General features: G+C 40.3%; 1 protein-coding gene across 1 annotated transcript in view; it reads left to right on the top strand.

The window, feature by feature from the left end:
- Positions 1–13,963, top strand: part of Trim36 (tripartite motif containing 36) — a gene marked incomplete at its 5' end in the record, with an annotated part of 30,442 nt that extends 16,479 nt beyond the window's left edge. The window contains 6 exon segments of the mRNA XM_013506978.1: positions 1,338–1,433; positions 4,237–4,490; positions 4,709–4,833; positions 8,593–8,880; positions 11,566–11,863; positions 13,512–13,963. Coding sequence (XP_013362432.1) covers positions 1,338–1,433; positions 4,237–4,490; positions 4,709–4,833; positions 8,593–8,880; positions 11,566–11,863; positions 13,512–13,863 — 1,413 coding nt within the window.
- Between the last annotated feature and the right edge of the window lie 13,745 nt (positions 13,964–27,708).

The raw sequence follows: 27,708 nt of genomic DNA, 5'->3' as shown, positions 1-27,708 counted from the left end.
TGGCCCGAAGGGACGGCGTAGTCTTAGAACTGTCGTTAGACCTGCAGCCTGTGGAGGGGTGGGTGGTACAGTGAGGTTTCTGGTTCAGCTGCTTCATATGTATACTCAGGTTTTGGCTTCACCTGTGAAATCGTTCGCTGAGGTTTAACATTTCATGCCTCTTCTTTCCTTTACGTCCTGTCATTTCTTTCTTGTCCTCATTGTGCCTTTAGTACCCAGAAATCTTGGTCGTCTGCCCAGCAGGTTCTTCCTCTCTTTGCAGTGAGCCACCAGGAAGCTCATTCTGATTTCTGGTGTTCTTGGGAAACTCAGATGGGTCTTGCAAAGCCTGTCACTTTCATTTTGGGCATATTCTCTCTTCCTATTATGTGGCCTAAGCAGAAAGAGGAAGATAATGTGGGAGGAGGCTCATGTTTTCAGCTCCTAGAAGTTGATCCTGTCACTTCATTTGTGCCCACCCTCCCCACTGCCGTGCTCAGGTCCTGTTAGGTCAGTGCCTCCGGACTGGTACAGAGAAAGACTCCAGCTCTCCACTGTTCTTGTTGGCCAGTGCATGGGAGGGGCAGCGAGTGATTCCAGGAATGGTAATGGTGATGACAGTGTGCTGGGGAAGGAATAAAGCGTTCTGCAAGGATGAGACAAGGGCCAAGGAGGAAACTGTAGTTTCCCCAGCCGAAACTTCTACTGCTGTACATTGCTTCAGAGATCCTTGTCGTCCTCAGCAGGTCTTGTCCTGTCCTGTGAGGCCACAGCATCCCCAGCCCGCAGGCTTCACCTCTGACCAGAAGAAAGCAGGGAGTTTCCTCGATCTGGTCCCACTCAGAGGGCGGGACAAGGACGGCCTTGGACAGGCTCCGGACTTGGTTTATAATTTGTGGTCCCCGGTATTATTTAATGCATATCCAGACGGGGATGGGCTGGGAAGATTACGTTGGACTTTTTATTGCTTTGCCTGTAGTGTATGATATGCGAGCACCATCACAAAGCCTGATAAATGACAAGACCGGACTGCTGCCTTTCCCTTTACTTAAAAGTCTTTGAAAAAAAGAGTTCTGAGAATGCTAATGGAACAACAAAAATTTATTACTTGTGTACATATTTAGAATTTTTGAACAATCTAAGCATCACTACCTTATTCTTTTTTTCTGGCCTACTTTTAGTTTTCTATATAACTTTGGGCCTTTGTGCTTAAGACCAGTAACTATTTACCCGCGGTTGATATGGTTAATCACCAAAGCTGATTTTACTGTCTCATTATAGAGGATGAGTACTGGGTAATTAAAAAAAAATCATGCAAGACCTTTGATAAGCTTTGTGTTGTGAATGTGTTTCAACAGGATAAGCTTTCAAAGGATATTGATTACCTTATTGGTAAAGAGGGCCAGGTGAAGAGTCAAATTTCTGAACTCAACTTGTTAATGAAAGAAACAGAGGTGAGTAACAAACTAGTTCACATAGTTTTCATTTATATATTTTGACATTCATTTATTTGTTCATAAAATCCTAGGGGTGTTATATGAGCTGGGAACACCCAGTAGTGTTAGATGTCATCCCTTCTTTTCTGGGACTAGGGAAACAGATATAAAAAATCAGTGGACGGCTGGGTGTCGTGGCGCACACCTGTAATCCCAGCATTCTAGAGGCTGATACATGAGGATCACTGCGAGTTTGAGATCAGCTGGGCTACAAAGTGAGCTGGAGGCCAGCCTGAGCTGCATAGTGAGACCCTGTCTCAAAGAGACCAAAAAAAGAAAAAACATGTAGTAGAGTGCTCATGGCTATAGACTCTGAGATAGGTACAAAGTGGAAACTGTCTAAATACAATATCCATAATCAGTGGAAGGAAATAAAAATGATCTGCAACTACACACAACAGTATAGATGAATCTTGTAATGTTAAAGGGAAATGCCAGATACAAAAGAAAATATTTTATGTGATGATATTTATTAAAAAGTGCCCAAAAATCTGGACTTACTTGGGCAGCTGAGTCAGGAGGATTGCAAGTTTGAGGCCAGTTTGAGTAACTTAGCAAGATCTTATCTCAAAATGAGAGATAAAAAAGGGCTGGAGCTATAGTTTAGTTACAGGATATCCCTGGGCTCAAACCCCAGTACTAAGAAAGTCCCCCAAAAGGTGAAACTAGATTATGTTAAAATTCAGGATGGTCATTGTTGAGGAGGGGAAAATTAGTGCCTGTGTATTGATAATGTTTTATCTAACCTGCATGTGGTTGCATGTGTGTTTTACAGATTTATTGATCTTTATATTTATATGTACATATTTTTGCATATTTTGTTTCAGTAAAAATAAGAAAAATGAGTAGCATTTTAAATACATGATAGAAGAGGATTGTGCTGGGTCATCTTAAAATTCCACTATTTTTCATTGGCTTTGATGTGTACTGATTTTTTATATTAAATATAAAAATATCCTTAGAATGCAACTCTTGGAATTTTTTTTTCCCAAAATGGAGTGAAGTTATTGGGAAATTGTGTGAATTAGTACCATATTATCAGCTTTGCTTTTAAAAAAATACCATTTTCCTGATCCTGATTGCATTTATGGTTCTAAGTATTCAGTTGTTTTTTCGTGTAATTTAAGGAGAATTTTTCCACCTTTTTGTCTGATTAAATAACATCTTCTCTCAGTTTGGCATAATCTTCCAACACAAAGAAAACTCCAGAGATTGTATCTTTGGTCATTTTAGTTTTATCTCTCAGTCAGTCTTCCTTCACTTTTGAAATCAGGGAAACCTAGCATTTGTTTGTGAGTTTGTCATCCAGTAGGTAAAGAATTGAGGAACTCGGGCATTAAGTGTTCATAGAGTAGTGTGCTTTCTTCCTGAACTTGCATGAGGTCTGAGATGTGAGGGGGTGAACTTTTTTTCGGCCTTTGCCCAAGCTGCATTTGTAGGTTACTAAACCTCACTGACAAGCAAGAATCTCGTGCATTACAGATTGGTCTATGTTCTTGACGTCTGTTCAGTGATGATGGTGACTCTGTCTTTGCTTCTGCAATTATACTTAGCCAGAGAAGCTCTTTTTATCTAGTACAGTGATGTTTCTGGGCTTTATGGGATGTGTCATTGACATTCCGTGGAAGTATCTGTCCAATCTTTCTCTGCCCCTTTCCTTTCTAAAAGTGCGACTGTTGGAGCTAGGAAACAGCAGGCAATGTGGAAATTTTTTCATTGTGCCTGTTGGCCAGCAACCAACGGCAGATGCATAGCACATTGCTGCCGTATATTGTCAGCGTTTAAGAATGTTCTGACACGTTTTTTTGTTTCTCTTGGCTTCATTATGATGTGTGCTTATTAGTGCTGTTGGTCTCGTTTTCAAAATCATACTGAGCTTCACTTTTATAGGGTTTCAAAAATTTAGTAAATACTACAGAGACTCATTTTATGACAGTTGATAAAGTATATATGCACTTTGCTTATTTAGAGTGGGTGACATTGTAGAATTTTGTGTAAATCTTTCTTAATCATCACAAAAATGTAAACAGTTTCTCCATCTAGTTTTCTGGGGAGGATGCTGGGTGTTGACATTCAGCACGCTATGCCAGCTACATCCCCAGCCCGGTCCACAGCCTTTACAAGAGAAAGCAGCATGTGTAGAGGAGTTCAATAATTTGAATGAGGTGACACAACAGAGTAGGGTTCAAATTGTAAATAAATTAATTTGAATAGAACACTTACATTTTTGTATCTCAGTGAAGAATATAATTTGTTTTAGTTTTGTAGCTGTGAATTAGCTTATTTTAAAAAAGGAATAGTGTATATACAAGGATCTTGAAGTTGAAATGAATATTGTACAAAACTCTAGAAGTGGGTTTTACTCTGGTTAAATCAGTTTTTCTGCTTTAGATTCTTTTATATGTAACTGAATATTGCTTTTTATGTAATTGAATAAATGGTCTACTGCTGGACTTTGGAGATGAAAAACTTAATGAACTACAATATTATAACATTACAGAATAAGTCCTGCTTTTTTTTTTTTTTTTTTTTTGAGACAGGGTCACGTTGTGTAGTTCAGGCTGGCTTGGACTGCTGGGCTCAAACTCGCAGCAGTCCTCCTGCCTCAGTCTTCCAAGTGCTTAGATTACGGGTGTGTGCCAGGCATGCCCGGCAAGTCTTAATAAAAGTTGTCAGTTTTTTTGCTATGTGTATTTGATGCCATACTATTGCTTTGAAAATTTCAGCCCACGAGGTAACACCTGTTCTTGTTTTATTAAAGTGCAATGGAGAGAGGGCTAAAGAAGAAGCGGTTACACATTTTGAAAAGCTTTTTGAAATCCTAGAAGAGAGGAAATCATCTGTTCTGAAAGCAATTGATGTCTCTAAGAAACTAAGACTGGAAAAATTTCAGACTCAAGTGGAGGAGTATCAGGGGCTTCTAGAGAACAACGGACTCGTGGGATATGCCCAGGAAGTGCTGAAGGAGACGGATCAGTCTTGCTTTGTGCAGACAGCAAAGCAGCTCCACCTCAGGTATTTCCCTGTGGTTCTCCCTGGCGTAGTGCATTGACCCACTGTGGCTTCGCCTTCAGCTCCAGGGTGGTGCTGATACTGTTAGCATGGAACGCGTGCCGTGCTCATTGTTGAGTGTGAGGGAAGGGTCAGTTTTCTCTTGTTCGTCCCATTGCAGATGCTCAGTCTGGTTGGACGTTTTAGAGAATCATATTTATCTAAAGTATATCTGTCTGCAGAATACAGAAAGCCACAGAATCTCTGAAGAGCTTTAGACCAGCAGCCCAGACTTCTTTTGAAGACTATGTTGTTAATACGTGTAAACAAACAGAAGTTCTTGGAGAATTGTCCTTTTTCTCCAGTGGTAAGTCTTAGTAAAGGCAAAACCTCATTATTTTAGTCTGAATTTACACTGTCTAAAAAACCACATAATTCTATTTATTTTTTATTTTTAAGAGAAGGAAAAAAATAAAAACAGTGATACACAATTTCAAAACAAGATGATAGGAAATTAACAATGGTTATTATATTGCATATTGTTATCTTCAAAGTAGTTGTTTAGATTATCAGATGCACGCATGCAAAATTGATCAGACAGTGTAAGCACAAACTGTTCCTCTCAATGAACTAATAGAAATTTGTAGTTTAATCAGCTTAACTATCTTGTGTGTGTGTGTATATATATGTATATATATATATATATATTTTTTTTTTTTTTTTTTCCCCTTCCTTCTTTTCTCCTTTTCCCCATCCCAGTTGGTCTTTCCTTTTGAGCAGTTTCTTTCCCTTTCACAATATCTATTGTACCTTTTGGATCTTATTAACTCTTTCAGATTCTTATACTAGGGAGACAGTACGATGTTTACACATTGCAAGTCTGATTCATTTCACTTATGAGTATGGTCTCTAGTTGTATCCATTCACCTATAAAAACCTCAAGTTGACCCTTCTTTATAGCTGAGTTGTACTCCACTGTATAAAAATACCACATCTCTTTTATCCATTCTTCAGTGCATGGCCATCTGGGTTGTTTCCAAGATTTAGCTATGACAAATTGTGCTGCTATAAACATGGGTGCACATATATCACTGTGGTATGATGTTTTCAACTCTGGAAAAATACCCAGAAGGGGAATAGCTGGGTCGAATGGGACCTCTAATCCTAGTTTTTTGAGGAATATATCATTCTATCCAAAAATGGACTCCATTAATGCTTTTATAATTATGTTTTTATGCACAAAACTGTATTCTGTTGGTTTGTGTATTTTTAAATGTTGCACAAATGACACTTTTTGAAAAAACTAAGATAAATACTTGTTAATGTACAGTTCTGGCTTTAAATAACATTTTAACTCTTTATAGTATTTCATCAACGAATAAATCATTTCTTTCCTGAGAGACAGTTTCTTTCTGTTTTTTTCTCTATTGAAAACAATGCTGTGTTGAACATCTTTGTCATTGTTTCTTTGTGTATGCAGGTTTGAGTTTCTCTAGAGCAGAGACCAAGCACTAGAACCCACGGGCTAAACTGACTGTCAAGTATTCCAGCATTTACATTATTGTATTAGTTTTCTAGGTGTGCTGCAGCAAACATCTGACCATGACAGTGTAGGTTAAACAATAGAGCTTTCGTCCCAATTCTGGTGGCTAAGTGTCCAGTAACACAATTAATTTTGCCATAGTCCTAAAATCTGTAGCCAAGGTGTCAGCAGGGTTCATTTCTCCTGAGGCTTTCCTCCTTGTCCTTGTAAATGGCCACTTCCCACGTCCTTGTGTGGCCTCCTTCCCTCTGCAGAGGTCTGTGTCCTGCTGCCTCTTAGGGACACTAGTCATGTTGGGTTAGGGCCTGCTGCCATGACCTCAGTTTAATTTCCTCTTTAAAGATCTTGTCAGCTCAGATACAGTCACATTCTGAGGAGTACAGTCACTTTCTAGGGGTTGAGACTAATACGCAAGCATTGGGGGAGGTGCAGTTCAGCCTACAACCCTTGCTTCTGTTTGAGCTTTGCTGCTTCTGCACAATCTTCCTTTCTTTCTCACATTCTCCCCTCATGCATTTCCCTGAGGTTTCTTGTCTAGTGATGGGGCATGATTAGAGTCCTGACAGAGGTTTAACCTAATTGCTATATAGATACAGACTTGTGTATTTGTACATTCAGTCAAGGGAAATTTATCTTGTTAAAAGTAAAACTTCTGTGACTTCCTTTCTTTTTAAATCTGTACCTAAATCTGATATTAATGAACATCTTATTTTTCCAGATAGGTATGTTATTCAAATGCTGATTCTGCTTTTTATTTTTATTTTTTTATTTTTTATTTATTTTTTATTTTTTGGTTTTTCTCTGGTACCGGGAACCGAACTCACGAGCTTGCGCTTGCCAGGCAGGCGCTTTTGCTGCTGAGCTAAATCCCCAGCCCTGATTCTGCTTTTTAGATTATACCTCATTTGTGAACTATGTCCATGAATTGTTACATGTGCATATATGCAAGTGGTGCCTCAGTTTACAAACTTGATTTTATGGTTTTGGGAAAGATGGCTGCATTTGTGTTTTCATGGGGAAGATGGCCATGGTTGTGTATGTTACCCAGTGTGAAGTTTGCAAACAGAAGCAAAATTTTGCCAAACCCTTTCATTTGTGAACTGAATTGTGAAATATTACTGTGTATGTTCATGAAATATTACTGTATAGTACATACATACACCCATATACACACATACATACAGGCACACACACATACGAGTAATAGCTTACTTGTGAGTCCAGTATTTTCCCTTCCCTGTGGATCCTAAAAGAAAGATCTAGAAGGGAGAGGTAACAGGGAATCTTGGGCTATACCCGGGGACAGCAGAGTATCACTAAAGTATGTAGATGGGGAGATTGGACAGTACTTACTCAGCTTCCCAGTGTTGGGTATTCCCTTTATTTTTGCATACATGCACTTTTTTTAGTAAGTTATGTTCCAAGTAAAGGGTGTGGGATTAATAATTCAGTCTTAGCTGGGCATAGTGGCACATGCCTGTAATCCCAGCACTTGTGAGGCTGAGGCAGGAGGATCGCCACAAGTTCCAGGCCAGTCTGAGCTCACAGTGAGTTCAAAGCCAGCCCAACCTACTTAGTGAAACCCTGTTTCAAAAAAACAAAAAGAAAAAGAAACAGTCATTCATGTTATTCTGTGATTTACTCTTGTTCTTTGTTTTAAACTTTAATATGTATTTTGGGTAACTGCTGATCTTAAGGAAATATGATATTGAGGAATAGAAATGCACAGAAACCTTGCTTATATATAGCTGGGAGCTAATAAGGGAGAAAGTTCGTTCTCATTTCATATCCTCCACTGTGATATTGTATAAGTTGTGTGTGTATATGGTATGTGTGCGTCTGTTTGTATAACTTCTACAGCTTATTGTTCTTACTACTTGCAGTGTTAGGAATTTAGTGCGAAAAAAGAACTATGCGCATGCACAAAGATTTACCTGTGATATTTAATCATGCTGGTTTTAGTAAGATATTAGAAACTTGTTTTCCAAAATAAATAAATATTGTTATACCCAAACAGTGGGATATTTTGAGGGGAAAGTACTAGCAGGATCTCTGTAAAGTTACTTCAGTGATTATCTTTCAATTAAAATTTTTTGTGTTTCTTTAGTTTCTGGTTTTCTTATAAAAATATGTGTCACTTTTATGCTAAGAAAAATTAAATCACTTTACAATTCTGCAGAAGAAAAAAATGAAAAGAAATTATGTAATATTCTTTGAGATTTTGGAACAGTCACCAGACTTCTAAAAATAGTAAAACAATAGTTTGTGTATGAGAGGAAGCACATAAAAAGTTTTAAGTCCAAAGCTGTTGCTCAGTACATGAAAAAACATGGATAAAAAATATAATTTATGGTGTTTCAGTGTTAATAATGATAATACTTAAAGGTATATAATACTTAAAGATAGATCATTTCAGTTATAAATATAATACACCATACTGTGCATTTATTCTTATACATAGTATTGTAAGTTCAGAAAATTCATGGACAGTGTAGAAGCCATGGTCAGTACATCATTTTTACTGAGGAAAAATACAAGTTTTGAAACATCAGCATTTTACCATTGTTTCTCCAATTCATTCAGGGGTAGATGCGCCTGAGATGAACGAGGAACAGAGCAAGGTTTATAACAATGCCTTGGTAAGCTGGCACCATCCGGAAAAGGACAAGGCTGATGGATTTGTTCTGGAATATCGGAAAATTAACCGAGATGAGGACATGTCATGGGGCGAGGTCCAAGTGTGCGGCACAAGCAAAGTCGTGTCTGGTCTCGAAGATGGCAGTCACTATGCCTTCCGGGTGCGAGCGTACAAGGGCTCCATCTGCAGCCCCTGCAGCAGAGAGCTGATTCTCCATACTCCACCGGCTCCAGGTACTAGGGCTGGCGGGGGCAGAGACCTTCACAGTAGGAACCAGTCTCCACGCCAGTGTACACTGAAAGCAGCTGTTGCTCTTTGAAGACTCTGAACAGGTAGATTCCATACTGAGCTGGGACAGGGAAATGAGCTGAATAGTTGAGTGTTACCCTGTAGGCTGAGCATAAAAATTCGATTTTGACTGATTTCAATCAGCGGAACATGAAAGGAAGGTATATGAGCAGAGTTGGGATTAAAATAGCGTGAACACTACCTTAAAAGTTTAAATAGTATAATTTGAATTTTTGGTCAGTTTATAGAAATCTTTATGCTATATCTGGGACAATATTTTTAATGTTTTTCCTGAAGTTTCATTTCGATTTAGTCTAACTCTGCCTTGCCTAAGCTTTCTAGCTAACTTGTGCGATTCTTGACACATGGAGAAGGGTCACACACATTAGCACCACATGATTGGCTTTGTTCCCCTCCACTAAGAGGTCCCTCCCTCCCCCTCCAAGTTAAATCCACTGATACTAATTATACAGTGGGGATTTTTATAGAATGAAAATGACTTACAGGATAGGTCATGTTCATAGTGTCTCCATGGACAAGGAACATTCAGAACTAAAGCTGTGCTCAGTGTTTTTGGCAGGAAAACATTTTGCCATACCAGCCAGTATTGGAAATACCTTCAGCTGGTTTTTAGTCTCACTGTCCCTTGCCCATTTTTAGTGGCTTGTGTACCTATATTTTATGCAACATGTCCTTACTTCCCTTTTTTGTTCAAAATAGAATAGTGTGCCACCCATTGTGTTTGTCCAGGCACATGATGGCTCCAAAAAAGAAGTTAAAATGTGTATACAGTTGTCTGAAACTATTTTTCTTAAATTTTAATAAAATCTAACAGTTTTAGGAAGAATCTGCAAATGTAAAGTAAATATCTGACAGTTCATACTATTTCCTCTTTCTTTTCTAATCTCTTTAACCAAAAGTGGAAGCAAAAGGATCCTGGACATAGTTGCTGTTTTTAGTGACATAGTTGGGGTTGGGGAGGAGGAAAGGAAATGCTACGAGTTGTCATCCTTTTCGCTGAAAAACGCCATGTGAATAGGGGACTTTTCAGTGTATGGTGCCAGCTGGGAGATCTTGAAGCTAGAAAGAAGCAGGAGTGATCATGCCTGGAAGACTGGTGTGCCTCCCTAGGGAGTACAGCTTTAGCTTGCTGACAGCAATTTTTTTAATGGAGGTGTACAACATAAAATTCACCGTCTTAGTCATTTTTAAATATGCAATTCAGTGACATGAAATATGTTTATAGCACTGTGGCTGTTATCACTTGCAAATCCAGAACTGTTTTATCAATCTACAGTGAAAATTGCACCCATTACACAGAAACTCCCCATTCTTTCTCACCCCAGAGACTGCTAATCCATCCTGCTCTTTTGTCTGTGAATTTTCCTATTCTACCTACCTCATGTAAGTGGAGTTGTGCGGTATTTGTTCTTTTGCATCTGATTTATTTCACATTTCATTCTTGGTGTAGCTTATGCCAGAATATCCTTCCTTTTTAAGGCTTTTAACGTCTTCCTTCCTAAGACTGGATACTATCCCACGGTATGCACATACCATATTTTCATTATCCATTCACTCATCTGTTCATGGACTTTTGCATTGTTTCTGTATTCCCTAGCAACCAGTGTTACACTTGAAGGATTTGAGTTGACGGAAGTTACAAGAGTGGTATTACCACCATTCTGTAGATGAAGAGATTAAAGTTTAAGTCAAACTCTACTGAAATGTTTGAAGAGGCTGCAAACCTTGATCTCTTAACTCCAAAGCCCATGACCCCCCAAACCCTACCATGTTTCCCCTGGGTCTTTGTCACTTTCTCACCACTGAGACAGGATATTCAATACCCAGCACTGAGGGAGAGGTTGACTTTGGCTCACAGTTTCCGTCCCTGCTCTGCTGGCCATACCGCAGAAACAGGATGGCCTAGGGCGTGGTGGAGGAACCTAGTGGAGGAAAAAGTGCTCGGCTCACGGCAGCTGGAAAGCAAAGGGAAAGGGAGGAACTGGGAGAGAGATACACCCTTCCAGCTCATGGTCCAGGGACCGCCTCTCTGACCAGGCCTGATTTCCTCACAGCACATTCGGCTGTGAGCTCATGGGTGGATTCAGCCACTGAGAGGTATCGCACCCCCGTGACCCACGCTGCTTCCAGGAGCCCTGCCTCTGAACACATGGGACATGTGAGGCACAGTCTAGGTCTGAAGCATTAGATCTTGTCTGACAGGTTTATTGAGAAGCAAAAGACCTTATTAAAAGTAGCTAAAATTCTCTGAACTTGCAAAATTTGGAGGAGATACTTATGAAAAGGTATTACCTTTTAAAGATAAAAGAACAGATGCACTCAGTGTGAAATTTCTATTTCTCTGTTTCAAAGAGGTGCACATACAGGTTTTTATATACATTGAAAATACTTTTCTGTTTTTGAACTTGGTGAAGATTTTCCATTGTAGAGAACACACTGGAAGTTATTGCTGGGTTGAAGGTTGGGTTTGACGTAGTTGTCCGGAGAGGCAGGATGCCTTCCTCTTCCCATTCCTTTTCAGTAATCTCTATTTGAAAAATATTTCAAGTTAGAAAGGTGAGTAAATAATTTTCAGGCTAACTTTAGATTAATTTTAAGCTCTTGTTTAGTTTTCAGTTTCCTTTTTGATGAAAAATGTGGCTATAATAACGAACGCCTCCTGCTAAACTTGAAGAGAGATCGAGTGGAGAGCCGAGCCGGATTTACTACTCTGCTCGCTGCAGAACGCATCCAAGTGGGTTATTACACGAGCTTAGACTACATCATTGGAGACACTGGGATTGCAAAAGGGAAGCATTTCTGGGCCTTCCGCGTGGAACCGTACTCATACCTGGTGAAAGTGGGAGTTGCTTCCAGTGACAAACTGCAGGAATGGCTCCATTCTCCCCGGGATGCAGTTAGCCCAAGGTAGAGTCCTGTGTTCATCTCAGACTTAAAATTTATTTTAAAAGTAAATATCCTTGTTTAGCAAGGATAAACTGAAGGTAGAATTGGGTTATTTATTTATTTGAAGTATGTCTTTCTTTGATTTAGGTATTTGGGTTTTGCCTACGTGGCTGGCTTAGGAAGGGAGTCAAGTTGCCTTGAATTCATACATTGAATAATAATGTTTATCAGTTAAGTTTTGATGTGATAGGAATCAGTTTGAAATTTTAGAAATCTTTTACATGGTACCTAAATTATATCATTGAAAAGCATCCAAATTCACAGTAAAATGGTCTAATTGCCATCCTTTGTTAGTACCTCTTTGCAGTACATAATGACTGAATTCGTTGTGGGGAGTTGGTACACGTACATAGCACATCTTTTTACATCCTCTTCCGTCCTTCACCATAGATATTAAGTTGTTCTTTTGTTAGGAAATGCAGTTTCTTTAAACTTTCCCATTTTGTCTTTCACAAAATTGTGTTCTCTTAGATATTTTTTCTACAGCAACTAATTTCAATTTCTTGAGACTAAATAATGAAAATTGTAGTGTAGCTGGGGGTTTAGCTCAGTGGCAAAGCGCCTGCCTGGCAAGTGCAAGGTCGTGAGTTTGGTTCCCGGTACCGGAGAAAAACCAAAAAAAAAAAAAAAAAAGAAAGTGCTCTTTAGGGGCTAGGGACTTAGCTCAGCGGCAAAGTGCCTGCCTGGCAAGCCCAAGGTCATGAGTTCGGTTCCCGGTACCGGAGAAAAACCAAAAAAAGGAAAATTGTAGTGTAGCTTATTTTATATGGGTTACAGTAAACTAGCCACAAATAAGTTTTGGCCATTTATGTGAGCAGTATCCCAGATTAACAATCTTACAGGAAACACTTTTTGCACAGATATGTGACATGTACATAACACTGAGTTGTGTAGAGATATGGTTAAACATAGTGGCATGCCCACTTGATAAGATTTTGGTATTAATGGTTAAGGAGTTTGTAACATGAAAAATGCTAGAAGCAAAAACCTAATTAAAATCATTGGCACAGTGTGACCCCATATCTACAAAAACAAACTAGGCCTAGGGAAAAAAGAGGAGGGATTGTGTATCAAAATTTATTTTATAATAAATGAAAAACAACTTCATAATCCTTTCTTAATGTAGAAATCTCAGGAAATAAAGTTCTCAAAAGGATCATTAAACAGGCTGTTTTTCTCTTGTATTATTTTGCAGTGCCTGTTTAGTTTACTTAGTTTGATAATTCCTTGGAGTAAGACATACATCTTTGTGTTATCTTTTACACTTTTATGCCATAAATGTTTAGTCCTTGACCATCCCATTCAATGCCTTCTTCCCTGCTTTATTTCTAGGAGGCCAGAGTTGTTAATGAAATTTTAAGTTGTCATTTGTATATATATCTAGGTAAAAGTGGATAAGGTCTTATGACGGGGAATTTGGGGCTGTGGTATAATTCTAAATGGCAATGGTCTGTCTTCGTGCTTTAACTATGTTTTAATGGGCAATTTTGCTGTAAAAGTTATGGTCACTTTAAATCAGTATACAGTATATTGTAGAAATGTTTTGAAGATACACCTTGCAGGTGTATAGATGAAGATACAAGTGCTATGTCTGTACGCTGTGTTTCAGGTATGAACAGGACAGTGGGCATGACAGTGGAAGCGAAGATACCTGTTTTGATTCTTCACAGCCTTTTACCTTGGTTGCTATCGGCATGAAGAAATTTTTTATACCCAAGTCACCTACTTCTAATGAACCTGAAAATAGAGTTCTTTCCATGCCAACAACTATAGGAATTTTCCTGGACTGTGATAAAGGCAAAGTGAGTTTCTATGATACAGAGCACATGAAATGTCTATATGAGCGCCAGGTAGACTGTTCGCACATGATGTACCCAGCGTTTGCATTAATGGGCAGTGGAGCTGTTCAACTTGAAGAATCTATCACCGCAAAATACCTGGAATACCAAGAAGATATGTAGTTTCAGTATCCCACGTGACTAGCATGGAAAATGTGAGCAGCGCAATGCCTCGCTGTTAGCTTTGTAATCAATTACATATCATCCAGCTCTTCTGGCACGATTCTTGTCTTTGGTGTATGATTCTCCTTAAAACACAGAAAACCTAAGCAGCCTTATCTCTTCCATGTTGTCGCTCTGCCTTTCACAAATTTCAGTGAAGACATTTGTTCCTACTTAATACTGAGTGGCTAAATTTGCAACTGGATTGTATTTATGTTTATGAGCAGAGAATTTAATTTATTTATGTCAGCTGGTATTGTTAATACATTCCTTTGCGGGGTGGGGGAGGTATACAGAAGTATTTATTATGCTTCTTTTGCGTTTGATTTTTCATTTTTATATCATTTATGTCTTCAGATATTTTCAAAATGTCTATGGAAAGAAGTTAGTATTAAGGAGTGTGTCTCACATTTTAAGTTTTAATAGGAAAACAAAGCTATAGGTAGGATTTTTAAAAAGGCCATAAAAATGGTAGTATGCTTGAGTGGAAGATTATGTGCTTTAAAGTGTGTAACAGACTATTAAGAGTATATTGCCTGGAAAGTGACTGCTACTGGTTTGTTCTGTTTTGCTTTTGTAGTACTGGAGATTGAGCCCAGGGCCTTTGCTTGTACGCCCAGATCTTTATTCTTTTTATTTTTGAGACATGGTCTTGCTAAGTTGCCCAGGCAGGACTTGAGCTTGCAATCCTTGTGCCTCAGCCTCCCTCAGTGCTGGGATTACAGGTGTGTGCCACCATGCCTGGCTTGTTTTGTTTTTTTAAAAGACCACAAACTGTATTGATAAGGACATTTTTTAAAGAGTTCCCGTAGCTGTCATGCCTATGAACTGGCTTATGTAGTAAGTGTGGTTTCTTGCAGAAAATATGAAATTCTTGGCTAACTTACAAAACTTTTCACTTCATAGTTTTAAATTAATCTTCATTTTTCCTATTCTATGAAAACGTTTACATCAAAAATTTTTTTCAGAAATATTAATGAAGCTGGAATATTGAAGTCATATTTATTCTTTTGCGCTCCTCTGTGTCTTGTGTTTTTTATTTTTTGGCACAATGTTAATGTATGAGATTTTCCTGGTTTATGTTTACAGATCTGAAGAGCTCATGATATATTTTTAGTAGCATTAAATATATTACAAAATGTTAAGCAACTAATTGGTTGATTGGAATTTTTTACAGGTTATTTTTGGTAATAATCTATAGTATAAGCAAATAAGAATAAAAATTTAATGACTTAGGAATAGTAACTGAAATCATAATCATTGTACCTTTTAAAATATTGACCTTTCTTTCAATTGGGATAATTACTTCTTTGTTTTTTGAAAGATGTTCTTTTAGCTAGGTGATTTTTATTTAAACTGCATATTTTTTAAGTTAAAATGTTCAGAAACTATGACTGTAAATATATTATAGCATTGATCAGTTGTGGAATGCTGTTGACACATTTTAATAGAGTAACCCAAACTCTTGAGGGCTGTTTTTTATTCTCGTTTTTAAGAGAAATCTGTTATTCAGATTAGTAGCACTACATTATACCCCACCTCTACCCCAGGTAGAAGATACCATGGAGAGTGCGTGTTCAGCCATCTTTGTTGCTTTCTGTCTATGACTAGCACTTTATGACGCAGGCTGATTGTAATTATGCAGTGTTACGTTCATCATTGTGCAATAAAACTGTGCAAGTCATGGGTGTGGTTAAGTTTAATACTCAAGCTTTGGGTAAGCACATACCACGTAGGCATTTTTAAATATAGAGCTTTAACAGGAATAAAAGAGCTGTTTCAGACAAATTGTAGAGTTATAAATTATTCAGCAGAATTTGTTTTGTTTTTCATAAAAATTAAAAGAAAGTCAAGTGTAATTATTTAAGTCTCCACTTCAGGAATTTTTAGTACGTTTTTGTGGAAAATTGAAACAATATTTATTACAGATATTTAATTGACACATTAATTTAAAGCTAAAGTTTTACAAAAGATTATTTTGGATTTTTTTATTAGTTGAGTTCTTGTGGCAGTGATCATTAGAAAAACTTAACATGAAATCTTTCACTTGGTTAGTTGGTCAGTTTGTGTTAAAATTTCTTTTCTGATCCTTTGATTAGATTTTGACCCGGTGAGTAGTCACTTAGTTCACACTCGTGCTGTTCCATTAGTTGTGGTTGTGGTAGTTGCGGTTGTTAGTGGATATAACAAGTTACTAATGCTTGATGGGTCTTAATTTTTTCTTTGGTTAATAAAATAGATTCAAGGCTATTATTAAATGGTAACTCTTATATTCACCCTTTTTTTTTAATAAGTAGTAAAAGAATTGTCGTCTTGCCGGATCCAGCATAGTAGGGATGTGTTAAATCCTTTGCCAGGGTTTATAATCTAGAACTCTGCGCAAGCATCTGATATAGGAATACAATCAGTCCTGCTGTAAAAAAAGATGGAGAGCCAGTGTAGTAGGCAGGAGTCTTTTCAAGAAACTGTGCTGTAGTTGACAAGATTTGCGTTCATTTTAAAGGAGTTTATCTGCTTATTTGTGGTAACATCCTGGCAATGGAGGATTGTTTTGTTCGTTTTTTCATCACAAGGGATTTTGAACTAGGGCTACCGCTACTAAGTTATAGCCCCAGACCTTTTTATTTTGAGTTAGTGTCTCACTAAATTGCTTGAGCTGACCTTGAACTTGTGATCCTCCTACCTCAGCCTCCCAAACAGCTGGGATTACAGGTGTGTGTCTCTATACCTGGTGTCATTTTTGTTTTTAAAAAATGGGCTTATAGAGTAATTTTAGGTTCGGAGCAATTTAAGAGGAAGGTAGAGAGATTTGCTGTATCGCCTTTGGCTGCACACAAACATAGGCTCCCCATTGTCACATCCCTCACTGGAGTGGTGCGCTTGTGTCCTCCGGCGGGTTTACATTAACACCTCAGTGTCACTTGGAGTTCATAGCTTACATTAAGGTTCACTCGTGCTGGTGCATACTCTGTGGTTTTGACAAGTGTATAATGTTATTTGTTCAGGGTAGAATTGTACAGAATAGTTTCACTGCTCCAAAAATCCTCTGTGCGTGGTGTCTGTTCATCTGACATACCCTCTCTCTAATTCCTTGAAAACACTGATCTTTTTACTATTTGGAGTTTTGCCTTTCTCAGAGTGTCATTAGTGGGAATCATGCAGTCTATAGAGCGGGCTTCTTTCCTGATATACATGAAGCCTTGTGCATGTCTTTTGTAGCTTTACAGTTCATTTCTTTTTCAGTGAGTAATACTTCACTGCCTAACGTACCAATTTATCCATTTACCTACAAAGGACATCTTGCTTCCAAGTTTTCACAGTTACAAATAAAACTGTTATAAACATCCACATGTAAGTTTTGGGGTGGACAGAAGTTCTCAGCACTTTTGGGTAAATACTGAAAAGATCGCTTGTTTTATCACATGGTAAGAATGTGTTTAGCTTTGTAAGAAGCTAGCGAACTATCTTCCAAAGTGTCTGTATCGTGTTTCGTTCTCTAGTTAGGCTTCCCCTTTTGTCTGTATGTTAAAGACTGAAGTGTTAAAGAGTGACTGGCAGTTTTGTATTCGAGAGCTGATTGGCTGTTGGCCTTCACTGTGGCATTGTCAAGCAATAAGGTGGCTTCTGTTGGGTCCTGTCCTTTAATCAGTATATGTAGGTCTTTTCTCAGGATGTTCATTTTTCTCTAATGAAAAAATTCTTGATCTTCTGTCTGGATAGTGGTTCTTCAAAGCCGTAGTAGGGACTAAGCTGAGATTCCATCATTCTGTAAGCAAACTGTATTTTCCTGACTTCTGTGTACCTAGTGTCCCTGAGTGAGAGGCAGTCCCAGTTTCCTTCAGAATCTCTACCCCCTGTGTTCCTTGCAAGTTATTGATGGTGATAGCCAGGAGAGGGGAGAGGTAAGCATTATATTTATACAGTTTTTAATCACTTTTATCTGTTTCTAGGTACCACGTTTAAAACCAGCGATCTACTCTTTAGATTACACCTGTCCACCCCTATTGTATTTCTCATCCTTTGCTTTGTTTTATATGGGACTCATTGGTCTTTTGGGTTTTTCAGTACCGGGAATCAAACACAGGACCCCACGCTTGCCAGGCAGGCACTGAACCGCTGAGCTATATTCCTGACTCCTCTTTTACTGTTTTGGTTTTTGGTGGTTTTTTTCTGGGGATCAAATGTTCAGAGCTGGCATGCATGCCAGGCAAGTCCTCTATCATAAGCTACACATTCCCAGCCCTCTCCAAATTTAGCAGTTGTTTCCTGTAAAATGTAAACTCTATAAAGGTAGGGTTTTAACTCAGTTTTTTTATTGCTGTTGTTCCCAGATTGATTTTTAGGCCTGTGACTTACCTTTGCCCTTGTACATGAGTACCTTTAGAAATTAACATTTCTCATAAAATTTCTTGCCTTACCAGTTCTGCCAATACCTTTGATAAGCAAAATGTTTGAATTCCTTCTTGAAGCATGCCCAATAGGCCTTGAAGTTGTTGGTTGATAAAGGAATTCTGTACATGTCCTTGAAGTTAAGTACAGTGGACCTGCAGTCCCAGCTGCTTGGTAGGCCCAGGCAGAAGGATCCTGCTCAGAAGCCAGTTGGGACAGCACCCTGAGACCCCCCCTGGAGGCAGAAGAGTCCTTAACAAGTTGTAAAGGTTAATACATTGTTGTCCTTGAAGAGCTGATCTTAAAGTTCACTTTAGTTGTTTATAGGCTTCTAGGGAGTGGCCCCCATAAGCATATAAATGTGGGTAATGGGTTTTTTTTTTTGTCTTTTTGAGACAGGGTCTCACTATGCAGTTCAGGCTGGCCTTGAGCTTACTTTGTAGCCCGGGCTGGTCTCCAACTCACAAAGATTCTCCTGCCTCAGCATCTCCCGAGTGCTGGGATTATAGGCATGCGCCACCACACTCAGCAATTTTTTTTTGCTACAGGAATCGTCACGGTAGTAAGTGCTCATTTGACTTCGGCAGAACATTCTATGGAACACATTGCACAAACACAAATAACAGTACAGACTTCTGGGCCCTAATTGGTTTAGGGTAATATCTGAGGTTTGTCACTTAATAACTGTGTGATCTTAGATATGTTATTAACCTGTGTGCTTCATCTCATCTGTAACAGTCCTAGGGCCTTGTACTTACATAACTCAGATAACATATACTCATTATGTAACAGTGTCTGGTATCAGGTAGTGCATACTATATGGTTGCTTCACAAATACATCCTGCTTTTAAACACCATTTTGGGGAATAGAATTTAACCTCTTTAAGGTTTCCTTTACAAATGATGAGAATACACTTAAATAGAAAGTTATACTAGGAAAATTGTATGTAGTGCATTCAACTGTTACTCGTGTAGAGATCCAGTTTGACAGGACACAGCCATCCTTATTGTAATTGCCATTTTGCTTGCCAGGTGGCCCTGGCACACATCCCAAGCCCTGTAGCACAAAGTTATGAAGATTATGTCAATGGAACAAATTAGAGCAATTAGTGCAATAACTGTTGTTATTCTCCTTTGTATTTGGTTATGAAAATTTTATTTTTTCATTAAAAAAATCAAGAAATCACAGAAAAAATGATAGGCTAGCATGTTGTGCTTGCCACTCACTTGTGGACTGTTTCTTAACTAATGTTGGGCATGTTAATTATTTCAGAGAAAGGCCAGGTACATTCTGTCTGACTGCCACCCACCTTTGTCTAGCTTAGCCTATGAATGCCTTCTTCCTGTCTTAGGGTGCAGCGGTGTTCCTGTTTTTCTGCTTCCCAAGGTGTGCTTTTGTCCATAGATTATAATAAATTGCATTTTGTTGAATTCTGGATCTGTCTGCCTCTCTTTTATCCCTTGACCCCTTCCACCTTTGTAGCTGGTTCTCATACACCAGGACTGGGTTTTTCTAAAATAATTTGCTTATCAGCCTGAAAACAATGTAGAGAGCTACATTAATAATTTGAGGTGTGATTCAGTTTGTCAGAAAAAAATCTTACAGATCAAGATAATATGGTCCATCAGGGAAGTAGCTCAGTGGCATGGTGCCTGCCCGGCAAGCTCAAGGCCCTGAGTTCAATGCCTGGTACAAAAAAGAAAGAATATAGTCTGAGTGGTTTTTGCTACTACATACCAGTGAACAAGAACTCAAAAAATGCGAAACAAAAAGAGTTACATGGTCTGCATCATGTACAGTACCAGTGTCCAGAGTAAACTTTAGTGTACAACAGTTCACAACAGACCTGCGGATAGTCTTGTTAAATGAAAAGCAATGTGTAGTGTAAAGCAGTGCTCTTCAGACATTAACATGCATTTGATTCTCCTGGGAGCGCATTAAAACACTGATTGTGGCTCAGTTGGTGGGGAGTGAGGCTTGAGATTTTGCTTCTCTAATAAGATCTAGAACCAGGGATGACACCAAATAGCTGAGTTTTGGAGAACAGATGTGGCTGGCCACAGTTGTGTGTCTCACCTTTGTCGCGGCTCTCTCGAGGGCCCGCTTAGCTGTCTATAATATTTCCCCTCTGAACAGGGGAGCTGCCATGAGGGGGCAGGGAGCCGTGACTGTTCTGGTTTCTTCAGGCTGGAAGGAGTCTTATGTTTGGCAGTCTCCAGAGGGTCTATCTAAAGGCCCTCAGTAGATGTCAGGTGTTCTCATCTTGGGTGGTGTATAGCTGTAGGTTTCAGAGGAGTCGAGGCCAGTGTAGTTAGGGTTTATGAGGGAAAAGATTTAATAGAGGACACATACTTTATAGGATTATTTTGTATTATTCACCCAAGAAGTCAAATGCATGAGTACAGTAGATCTGTCCACACACTAGAGACCCAAAGATTCCAGCTGAAGCCTGGATCCCACAGGACATGTGTCCTGCTGAAGACCTAGAGCCCACGGCAGTGTCCTTCACGAGTCTAAGCAGAGGCCTAGAACCCATGACAATGTCTCATACAAATCTGCATCAAGCATCTGCACTGGGAAGGCCCAAAGGTCAGTAGTAGAAGCTAGAAAGTCTGCCAGTGGGGAGAAGGCTCTGTGCCAGCAGGCTGAGGGATCTACACTGGAGCTAGGAGGTGATGTTCAAAGTAAGGACCAGAGCTCCCCCAAAGTGAACCACAGCCATCCTCAGTGAGAGTGAGGACACTTGAGCTCCTCCAGTGATGAGAGCAGCCGACTTCATATCAGGAAAACCAGAGTGACAAGCTTCTCCAGAAGAATCAACAGCACCGTCTTCCCCTCCAGTTCTCCTTTTACACAGTTGGCAACAGTGCTCAGGTGGGCCTTGCACACCCAGCACCACGCTAAGTTCAGCTGGGCATTACAAACTGACCATTAGTTAGTTCACCACAATCCACCGCTGGTCAACTTGATGACCAGACACATTTCCTTAAACCACTGTCTCCGCTGGCAGGTTTATGAAAAGTTAACTTGTCTTGGTCTATTCAGATTTACATTAATATAACAATTTCATATATACAATTTTTACTGCATTTATTTCCACACCAAAAGCAAAATATTCAAAAGGTGACCAAAATTCAAGTTTAAAACGATAATACTTTTACTTTTATCATTATTTTACAATATTCACCCAAAGAGTCAAATGAACCTGGAGATTAAGTTCAACAGCACAGCACCTGCCTGGCAAGCATGAGGTCATGAGTTCCATTCCCTTTACCAACAAAATAAAACACCAAAAAAAAAGAAAAAAAACCTCTAAAGAGTCAAATGCAGAGACGTGCAGGAGATCTGTCCACACACTAAAGACCAAAGCATCCAGCCGATGACCTGGATGCCACGACAGTGTCCTGCATGAGTCCAGCTGAAGACCTAGAGCCCATGGCGATGCCCCCCATGAATCAGTTCACTCTGAGTTCTAGCTCAGTGCTAGTTCTGGGCACAAGTGAGGAACTCTTGAGTGCCTAAGCAGATGCACTACTGCATATCCTGCTTTTCTTGTCCCATTTTCCATGAAGAAACTGCCATCACAGAAGAGAGTCAAATTAGGGGCAGGAGGGAGTGTATCTAACAGGTCTTCCCCAGCTGCATACATATGGAAAATTACCTGTTTGCTGTCATGTGTTTTAGCCTCAATATCCTCCTTTTGTTAGAAATGTGGCAGGGTTCAAGGAGGAACCGGTCTTTATTTGAATGGCTGGTCCTCCCAGAAATAGAGCCTGGTATTTAAGAAGTCAGTTTTCAGATAGCCATAGGCTCTCTTTGGAAGACAGAAGTCCTGTCACATTATGAGGTATATACACAGTGAGATCAGCACAAATGCCTCTGGTACCAGGAGAGCTACTGCTGCCACAGCTCTAAGGCCCACAGGCATCCCTTTGCTACACCTAATGCGTGACTCAGGTACCCTATAGGCTGTTGAGCAGGTCCCAGATCCTGCGCAAGCACTGGCAAAGCCACGTCCCACTTTCATCTGCATACAGATTGAAAGGGAGCCCTGTTGCTAGGCTCAGTGCTGGGGCATTTAGAAGTGCTTATAGCTGGGCATGGTGATGCATGCCTGTAGTCCCAGCACTTGGGAAGCTGAGGCAGGAGGATTGTAGCAAGTTCAAGGCCAGCATGGGCTACAAAGTGAGCTCAAGCCCAGCCTGAACTGCATAGCGAGACCCTGTCTCAAAAAGACCAAAAGAAAGAAGCATTTGTTTAAGCTGCTGGAATATGGTTTGGGAATCAGGCTCCCCATTAAAAATAAGAGTATCCGTCCTTTGGGTTTCTTTTGTAAGCTGATAGAGGAGTCGTGCAAATTCACCATATCCCACTATCCAAAGGGGACAAAAACCTGTAACTCCTAGGAATCCCCTTGGCTGTTGTAGAGTATTGGGCTGTGGGAAGGAAAGAATTGGTTTCTTTCTTCCCTCATCCTTTGTGTTCCCTTGGATATGATAAGGGCCAAATATTTTGCCTCTAGTCTACAAAGTTGTGCCTTAGATCTACAGACCTTATCACCCCTGTCTTCTCTGCTAGAAAATTAAGCAGAGCATGGGGCCTTGGCTAGAGAGCTCTTCTTGGGACACACAACTGTATATCATCTACATAAAGCATGACTGTGACTTGGGAAAATTCAAAACACACTAAATCATGGGATGAGGACTGTCTCAACCCTTGAGGAAGCATAGTCTGAGTCAGTTGAGAGGCCTGGTTGTGGAGAGTTTCAAAGGCACAGAGAAACTGGGAATCACTATTCAATACAAAAGAAGGCATCTTTTAAATCTAACACTGGAAACCACCAGTGATCTAGATCACTCAGCATCTTCTGGGATAGGAGAAAGAGGACTGTAAGGATTGGGTACCACTGGACTGGCACCACTGCCTTGTGTGTCAGCCTAAGGTCCGGTCCCAATCTCCATTCTCCATTGGGTTTTTGAGCCCCAAAGATTGGAGTGCTGCACAGGCTGTTACACATTTTAAGTAAACCTTGTGTCCTTAAGTTATTGATTATAGGCAATAATCCTCTCTCAGCTTCAGGCTTAGAGGGTATTGTCTCTGGTGAGGAAACACAGGAGGATCTTTGAGGTATATTTGTACTGGACAGCTCTTATTGCTCAATTTTACCTTTACTTGACCATACTTCAGGATTTATTTCTGTCTCCACAACGGGAAGGCAGTGTACCTGACCCCGGTGCATGTATATTATAGCACTTAAACAGGGTAAGAGATCTCTCCCCAGGGGTGGGGGAGCTGGACTTTCAGGCATAATTAAAAGGAATGGGAGAGGAGAAAGCCATCCCAGTTATAGCCTCAGGGATGTGAGAAACAGTGAGTTACCTCCTTTCAGTCACTCCTTTTACTGAGGTATGAGGACCGGAAGGAAGGCCGGGTTGAAGAGGACTGAGAGAATGTGTCAGTGTGCAGTAGTAGGCTCTCTTTTCCCTGTATAGTCCTGATTACCTGGGGCTGCTCTCTGGAGATGACAGTCCCACCAGAGGCAGAAGGTAGAGAGTGTCCCGGGGCCCTTCAACCTTGCAGGACCAGCTGGTAAGATGGGTCTGAGCCCTGGGGCCTCCACCTCGGAGGGCAGTTCCGCTTGCAGTGGTTACCCCCAATCAGGGCATTGCCCAGGGGCCTTCTCATTTCAGTTTCATTTACAGTGGCCCGCTTTTGGCAGCAGTAGCAGATGGATTTAGCTGTGACGTTCTTCTTGGAATGCTGAGAATCAGATCCAGAGTTTATTTCTTTAAGGGCTGAGGCTGAGGCTGTTGCCTTATCTCAGGGTCCCTCTGTCTTCTCCCTTTGGCCTCCTCCTGCTTTGATTATAAAATACTGAGGAAGCAATTTCCACTAAAGCATCAGGGAGCTATCTGGAGCAAAAGCCATCTTTTGTAGCTTAAGCCATCTTTTGTAGCTTTTTTCTAATATCTGAGGCCGGCTAGGTAATAAACTTGTCTTTAAGAAGAATCTGTCCTTCTATCAAATCAGGTGCTAAGGATGTATGTTTCACCAATGCCTCTTGCAAATGATCTAAGGAGGGAAGGAAGCTTTCCTTTTCCTGCTGTCGAACAGTAGATAATGTAAGACAGCTGAAGGGCTTGTTCTCTTTCTTAGACCTTAAAGAGTACATGTCTGAAGATATTTTGTGTTCCAGTCTCCCATCTGGTTGGCATGGATCTAGTATAGGGACAGCTTGGGTTCCAGTAGGACATGGCTGTTCCCCAGACTCTCTGTCCTCTGGCCTCTTAAAACTAACAAATGAAGCCAGGAGTGGTGGTATGTACTTGTAATCCCAATATTCGGGAGGCTGAGGCAGGAGGATCACTACAAGTTGAAGGCCAGCCTGGGCTACAAAGTGAGTTCAAGGCCAGCCTGAACTGCATAGTGAAACCTTGTCTCAAAAAGATAAAATAAATTTTAAAAAATAAAATTAACAAATGATATTGATCTCCAAATGCAATGGCAGCTTGTAATGCTGCTTTCCTCTCATTAGAAGTCAAGGTTTGATTTCAAAGCAACATTACGTCTCTCCAGTCTAGCTCTTAGGTTTGAGTAATTCCTTTGAAGTCCTCAGTGTCCTTATCAGGGGCATCTGAAAACTCTCCCAGATCTTGCTTGATCTGAGGTCACTGAGAGAAAAGGACACATGTACGTGAGCATGTCTGAATTGGCCTTTTACTTCTTGTAAGGGGTATTGTCCTTGAAGGGCTTGGACAAGATCAGCCAAGGGTGGATACAGTCCAATGGAGGCTTCAACTATGACTGGCTCAGGCCCCTCACCTTACACTCCAAGGGGTAAGGGAGCAGAATCTCAGACTCTAAAGAGCAAGTGGGGAAAACCTTAAACTCCGGGTGGGTGGGGCTTTGATTAAGGTTGTCTTGGAAACCTAGTCTTCCCGTTTAGTAACAGTAGGTGGGGCTTTGATTAAAGCTGTTTTGGAAACCTCATTCTCAGGGTTCAAAAGGCAAGGGCAGGAAACCTCAGGCTCACTGATAAGAGCAGAGGTGTCTGGTTTTCCTGTGGTTGTTGACTTGGAGTTAGACATCTGAAGAATCTGATTAGTATTAATAGGAGAAATGGATGCAATATGATAGAGTAACTAGGACTGGAAGATTAAATTACCAGTACTATTAAAGTATTATCTGCGGTAAGGCTGCCTATCCTGGTCTCCTTGTCTAAGAGACTGAATTACAAATACTGCATGAAGAAACTTTTTATTTAAAATATTGGATCTCTTATACATAGATGAGTCAAGTCTTTAGAGGAAGATTACAGAATCTAGATCACTGCATTTTTTCTCATACTGACATTCTGAGGGAATTTGGTGGCATCTTGAGCCATCTGTGTTTGCTTTTGCAGTTTTATGACTTTATAATTCTAGTGTATGAATTGACTAATGCTGTGAACACCGCGGAGCCCTCACTGAGTCCTAATCTCTCAGCTCTCATCTTTGCACTGACTTCAGTGGCCCTGTGTGCTCTACGGTCCAAAGGTTACTGTCTCTAGCTCCACCTCTCCTGAGCCTCGAATCCACTTCTACAACCACCTACTTTGAACAGACACTTGGGAATCTCAGGAGTCCTCAAAACTAACTGCAGTTCCCTGGGCTCTTGACATTGCTCTCTAACCAAGTAATTCATTTAAAAATAAGAGCTAAAAATCTTTTTTAGTTTTTTGTTATAATGGTGTGCAGAGAGCTTTCTTTCTTTCTTTCTTTCTTTTTATCCTAACACTGAGGACTGAGTCCCGAGCCTTCACAGAAAGCTACATCCCCAGCTCTTCTCCTCCCTTTTAAAGATTTTCGTTTAACTTTTGGGACAGAGTCTTGCTAACTTGCTGAATTGCCCAGGCTGGTCTCAAGCTTACCAGTCCTCTTGCCTCATTGTCTCACTGTGCTGGAATCACAGGCTTGTGCCATCGCACCAGGCTGATGGTGGGCAGAAGAGCTGATTTTGATAAAGAGTCCTCCTTTTAATATCCCCACTAGCTCATCAAACTGCCCCAGAGAATCATCAAAGTACACCAGAAAATTATGTCAGCCAATCTGTCAGCAATCTGCCATACCACTTCTGAAAGCAACAGGCATTAAAGAACCACTTGTAATGGCAAACTCTCTCCCTTTCCTCTAGTCCTGGCAGTGATTTAAATTCTGGCACAACTGCTTGCCTGGATTTTGTCAACAATGTTCTCATTTGGAGTCCTTTTGAGATCCACTCCCTGAGAGTCAAAGTCTACACAGAGGTAGACACATGCTCAGAATTGCAGCTCTGCTGTTTAAGGAAAAATCTTGACAAAACTTCATAACCCTCAGAGCCTTAGTCTCTTCATCTGTAAAATGGAAAAGTGCCTATCCTGAGGATTAGATGAGATGTCTGGCATATAAATGTGCAGTGAATGTTAATTCCCTCCCACGGTCACAAGATGGGAATAAGCTTCACAGAGTAGCAGTTTCTTCAGAGGCTTTGGAGTTTATGTTTCTCTTACCAGATGGAATCTACTTGCTGGCTCCCATCAGTAACACCAGCATCTCCTTTGATCTTTTTAGATTGAGGAAGAACTTGTTTCTTTTATTTTCTGTTTATCACTCCTCACATCCCATGGTTAAGTGTCTTGTTAAAACAGAAGATGTTCAAATTAAAAAAAGAAAATTTGCCCTGGTAATTTAACAGGATTTTCTTTTGTTTTGTTTTGTTGCTTTTCTTCTGTCTTGGTGCTGGGGATTGGACCAAGGGCCTCTCATAGGCTTAGGTACATTCTTTACCACTGAGCTTCACCTCTGGATCTTCAACAATTTCATTTTTTGAGTTAGACAAACACCTTCAATTAGATGATAAAAGTTGCCCTTAGATTGTTGTACTGCTCCTATTAACAGTTACCTCAAATCTCCCTTCTCTCAGTACCTGGCAGATAGTAGGTGCTCAGCAGATACTGGGCCCCATCAGCCTACAATATAACTGTGAGCATGTCAACCTTGATACGTACATTATAATGACTATCAGCATGGACAGAGAGTCCGAGAAGTTCCAGGCCTGGCCTCAGGATCGGGTTTGCTCCGAAGGAGTCACTTTTTCCCCAACCATCTCTGCTGTCAGTGACTCTGGTGGAGTCTGCTGTGGCATCAGGACTGCGTGGTATTTTGCTCAGTGTGAGCTACAGGGTCTTCTTTCCAGCTTTTGTCATGTCCTGCTTCGTGGCTCCTGAGTCGTCACTGCTTCCGCCCCAAGTTTTAATACAGTCTTTGGGTTTCTGGAGTTGGCAGGGAAGGGAATAGAAGAAATGCATTACGTAGCTTCTCCCCCACCCTTCCCAATAGTTCAGAAGTCTAAGAACATTCCTGTATGAGTTTCCCAGGGCTGCTGCAATAAAGTATCCT

This window comes from Chinchilla lanigera, unplaced genomic scaffold, assembly GCF_000276665.1.
Source record: "Chinchilla lanigera isolate Chin_1 unplaced genomic scaffold, ChiLan1.0 scaffold00007, whole genome shotgun sequence".
Classification (NCBI taxonomy): Eukaryota; Metazoa; Chordata; class Mammalia; order Rodentia; family Chinchillidae; genus Chinchilla; species Chinchilla lanigera.
This window is presented reverse-complemented; position numbering and strand designations above follow the sequence as displayed.